This window comes from Neolamprologus brichardi, unplaced genomic scaffold, assembly GCF_056152115.1.
Source record: "Neolamprologus brichardi isolate AB-2024 unplaced genomic scaffold, ASM5615211v1 NODE_ptg000164l+_length_27477_cov_1, whole genome shotgun sequence".
NCBI lineage: Eukaryota > Metazoa > Chordata > Actinopteri > Cichliformes > Cichlidae > Neolamprologus > Neolamprologus brichardi.
In genome coordinates this window covers 22,101-26,956 of record NW_028270126.1, presented here as the reverse complement: position 1 = coordinate 26,956, position 4,856 = coordinate 22,101, and the positions used below count along the sequence as shown (strand labels likewise).

Sequence of the window (4,856 nt, the reverse complement as noted above, 5' to 3'; positions counted from 1 at the left end):
ATACACCTGTGCCACCATAACAAAAAGGCAAAACATAAACATGACTTTGGCTCTTACAACACCTTTGCACATGTGCTCGTGAGCGCATGTGTTGTGCTTTATGAATTTGGACAATATGATGCGGTGCTTATAAAGGGACTGAGAAGGAAAAGTTATTTAATTGAGAGCAAATTTCATTAAAAAAACCCCCAGAACTACTCACACCTTTGCGCGTGCGCACACGAAGTGCTGCTCTTATGGAACGCGCGTGCGTCATATTCGATTTGTGCATGTATCTGTTTGTAACGTAACTGAAAAAGCTGCGGTTTGAAATTTTTCTTCTGCACCTAAATTTTCTGGTTCAGATGAGTTCAGTGAGAAGCGCTAAACGTCCATATTTACGGAAAAGCACATTTAGTGATTCAGTTTCTTCAACTTTCGTTTTAAGTGAAGGTAAGTGCAATCTTTAGACTAAAAATCGACATGTTTTATCTTCACATCTTACATTTAATATATGTGTTTCAAATCTGAACATTTTAAAAATGGTATCCAGTTGATTATGTCAGAAAAACACTTTTTAGTGCATTCTACTGTAAAGGTGATTTTACTGCTTACCTGTTAGACGCAGCTTGTCTGATAAATATTAATTTCCTTTTGTATATTAACTATACAAACAAAGAGTTTTTAATTCTTAAAGACCTTTTGACAGGATTTTGGGCCAAATTCATTTATTTGCTTTGAGTCTTTACCGCTGTGGTGATTTCCTCTTTTTCTGAATTGTAAAAACTACATTGTGAACAAAAAAACTGACATTTGAAAGAGATTTTTTGCAAGAAAAGCAAGAAAATGTTGTGATCTGTTGCTATGATATAAATCATAACAATATGATGCTATGTTTTTGAAGACACTGGGAAAATAAAGTTCTTTATTAAGAGCGGATTTCATAAATGAGTGTGATTCAAATATTATTCTGTTCATTAAAAACAAAACAAGCTGGCACCGTGAAGTTTATATATAAGAGAACAGAGTTGCTTCTGATGGAAACATGCTCAAATCATAGTTATGAAGTCTGATAAGCTTTGTGTTAGAGACTCACTTAACCCCATGTTTCCCTTTCATTTTACAGCAATGTTGAGAAGAAGCCAAAGACTTCAGTCTAACGGCTATTACGGCAGCCAAGGAGAGCCGTTAATCTCCTACAAGGAGACTTTATACAGGTTAGTATTGGTCTACATGTTCTTTGTTGTCATCCACTGACATAGATGCATGTTTTGTAATCATAATCCATTTGTTCTTACATGATTTTGTTTTTTCTGTGCAGAATTTTCAAAAGGCGACGGCCCCGTCCCCGTCCAGTCCCTGACAATATTGACAGAGACACAGTGGACTGTGACACTGTGGACTACAATAACAATGATTTTGTTGACTACAGCAGTGGCAGCAGCAGAGGTCATTTTAGAGCCATCAAGGCATTGGGACTTTTGGTCCTCATGCTGGCCTTGTGTTTTGGTAAATGATCTCCTTCCACAAACAATTACAGTCTTTCTAGTACTATGTGCTTTTCTTCTGGATTAAGCTTCTCGTCTTATTCTGTGTTTCTCTTCATCCACCAGGATTGATTTTCAGTATTGGAGGGCAGAAAATGGACTTTTCCACCCCGTTCATGAGTGAGGTATGAAAAACATATGAGGCTCATAATATATTCCCTGAAGATTAATCAGATAATAACAGTTTATTATTATATATATATTATAACATGAATGGTTCTTCTCAATTGCAGTACTTAATGAATGGACATAAACAGGTGGAAAGGAAGGTACAAGAGCTGCAAAGGGAGTTAATGGACTTAGGAAAAAGAATTGACTTCCTTCTTCCAGTTGGGGACAGGATGCCCAACTTTGCTCTGGAGGAACTGGGTAAGACATGAAATCGGATCAGAATTCACGTAAGAATTTCTTTGTTGTTGTTTTGCGATTCCTTTCTCACTCTGTGTTTTTGTCTACAGGAGCAACGATTGTTAAAGAACAGTCTTCAGCATCCTACCTTACAGAACAGACTGGATTGAAGCTGTGGGGGCTTACATTGATACCCGCAAAACAACCCTGTGTAAGCCCAAGAGTCGTTATTCAGGTATAATCTACTTTCACAAAAAAACAAGATACTATCTCACACATCTGCATGATTTAATAGTCAAACACTAGTGGTCCAAACTGAACTCTGTTTTTGTTTCTTTTTCTCTGTAGGGTCGAGCACCCATGGTCCCAGGAGTGTGTTGGAGTTTTGCGGGCTCCCAGGGACATTTAACAATTAAGCTGCCACACAGCATCGCCATCAGTCATGTGACACTGGGTCACATTTCTAAGATGGTGTCACCATCTGGAAAGGTCTCCAGTGCTCCCAGGATGTTTTCAGTGTTTGTAAGTCACAGATTTCCACTGCACCACTGTTTAACTGTTGCATTTTACATATGTGTATATAGAGAACAACTTTATCTGTATTTATTTCTGTCTTTTCAGGGAAAGAGAGCATTAGACGACAGTGGTGTCCACCTGGGAACATTCGTCTATGATCAAAATGGAGATCCACTCCAAACATTCAGGATTCCTGTGAGTACACTGTGCCATTAGACACATGCACATAGACTTTTCTATCCAGAGTATTTAGAGGTTAGCTCCCCTTGCTATCTGTATATCCACCCTCATAATAATCACAGTATTCCTAAATTTACCATCCTTTCAAGAGTCAAGAAAACTATTATGCAACTAACCCATCTTGTTTTTGTTTTGTCTCTCAGGACGACAAAGTAGACGTCATCCGCTCCATTACGCTGCAGGTGTTGAACAACTGGGGCAATCGTGAGTATTCTTGTTTGTACAAGTTCCGAGTTCATGGAAAGCTGGCATAACTAGCTTCCCATGAACTCCATCTATAAAAGAAAAGAGAGGAAAAATGTGAAAGTGAATCAGACTGCAACACATATTTAAATAATTGTATTTGAAAAAAATTGTCAATTTAACCCATGTTTTTTTCTCCAGCGAACGTCCATCCCACCAGGTAAGACATGTCTGATTAAGATGTTTGCAGTCTGATTCACCTCACCCCCAACCAGCCGTGGCAGAGGGCTTGCCCCTCCCTGAGCCTGGCTCTGCCAGAGGTTTCTTCCTGTTAAAAGGGAGTTTTTCCTCTCCACTGTTGCCAAGTGCTTGCTCAAAGGGGATCATCTGATTGTTGGGGTTTTTCTTCTCTTATATTGTAGGGTTTTTACTCTACATATACAGTGCTTAACAAATTTATTACATCACCTGTCATAGATATAAGAACACCCCAAATTTCTTAAACCTGTAATTCTTACATTAGGTGATGTTCGACTAACTTTGTTAAGCACTGTGTTATTGTGAATTGGCCCTCAATTGGAACTCATTTGGACTGAATTAAATTTCTTGTAAAACATAAAAATTCTCTAAATTGTCTCCACTGGAAATTTAGAGATATTTTTTAAAACAACAAGAATAAAATTTTAAGAAAATATTTTTCATGTCTTTTGGTATTCTTAATTGTCAGAGTATATTAAACAAGCGTGATAACACTATGGCCAGAGGATTTACATTTTGAAAATGAACATTTAAACTCCCAAAAGTAAAGAAAGTAAAGTCCATGTTGCATGTGCTGTGATATGAGAAGCCTTCACTGTGATGCAGGCTTTGAGGTTTAGTGAGGTAACTTCAGGTTTAACCATGTGTTTGTAGTTGGGACACCAGATAGACCAGGGGTCGGCAACCTGCGGCTCTTTAGTCCTTTTAGTGCGGCTCCGTGTGGCTTGGGAAAATAATTTTTTTTTAAGTAATTAGCTGAAGTGTATTTTATTTATGTTAGTTCTTTTTTAACTTGTAGTTCTAAATTGGAAGATTATTGTGATATTGAAATACAAACATAAAATTATATTCTATTATTTTTTGATCGCTCAAAATAAGCGTCACACTCGCACAAGCCGGTGTACCCGCCGAAACGCCGTGCATTTATCGAGACTTTCGACCCCAGGTAGGCCAATTATGGATCTTCGGATCCACATTATGTCAGCAGCTGTTCTCCACCGTGAACTATGTTAAAAACAAACACCGCTCGCGCCTCACAGATGACAGCTTACAGTCCTGTGTAAAGATGAAAGGGACTTCGTACAGCCCCGAGTTGCAGACGCTGTGCGCAGAGGTTGAGGAGCAGAAGTCCCATTGTAAACATACCACGGCAGACTCGACGATGTTTCCATGAAAATGCTTTTCAGCATCTCTTTATTGACTACTTTTCACACAAAGTTGCTGTACAGCCGGCTGTAGCTTTTCAGCTCACAGCCCGACATACACCAACAACAACACAACAGCACAGATAGCACAGACGTTAAGGCGGTGAGGCGTGATTGCGGGTGCCGCTCAGGTGCGTCCGCCTCCCCTGCAGCGGCGCTGCAGACCATGCCCCACCACACACATTAACCAGGTAAAATACATATTTAGGTACAATTTTACAAATATCTGTTTTTCAATTTTTAGCAGCATAGTGCTGTTTTTCCAATTATTTTTTTAAAAGTCAGGTCAAGGCTCCAAAAGCCCAAAGGCGATATAAGGGTGGCGACTCACAACAGTTTTTGTTTGCTACATGGATCATTTTAGTTCAGCTGGGTGTCTTTCCTTTTGTTATATTTCTTTAAGAGTTCAAAATGTGTTAATTACATAAATAAAATAAAAAAATTATTTAAATAAAATTTTTATTTTATTTAAATAAAATTACAATTTTAATTATGTCATGATAGAGAAATATAGAGAAAATGTAATTTTCTCTATAGCAGTTCATGGATTTCATAAGCAACACACCTTAGTTGTTCACAC

General features: G+C 38.3%; 1 protein-coding gene across 1 annotated transcript; it reads left to right on the top strand.

Annotated features, from left to right (window-relative positions):
• The first annotated feature begins 344 nt into the window (after positions 1-344).
• LOC148094801 (sperm-associated antigen 4 protein-like) lies at positions 345-3,284 on the top strand. The gene is made up of 9 exons (XM_087837115.1): positions 345-432; positions 1,106-1,196; positions 1,301-1,488; positions 1,593-1,651; positions 1,784-1,895; positions 1,985-2,109; positions 2,223-2,396; positions 2,496-2,585; positions 2,774-3,284. The coding sequence occupies exons 1-9, from the start codon at positions 345-347 to the stop codon at positions 2,882-2,884; spliced, it is 1,038 nt and encodes a 345-aa protein (XP_087693241.1). The 3' UTR covers positions 2,885-3,284.
• Positions 3,285-4,856: the final 1,572 nt, after the last annotated feature.

Bases quoted from the DNA above. Each gene is read 5' to 3' on its own strand.
- LOC148094801 (XM_087837115.1), top strand. From the start codon at position 345: ATGAGTTCAGTGAGAAGCGCTAAACGTCCATATTTACGGAAAAGCACA. The intron at 2,110-2,222 runs GTATAATCTACT...TTTTCTCTGTAG, and splicing joins GCCCAAGAGTCGTTATTCAG to GGTCGAGCACCCATGGTCCC. The intron at 2,397-2,495 runs GTAAGTCACAGA...CTGTCTTTTCAG, and splicing joins CCAGGATGTTTTCAGTGTTT to GGAAAGAGAGCATTAGACGA.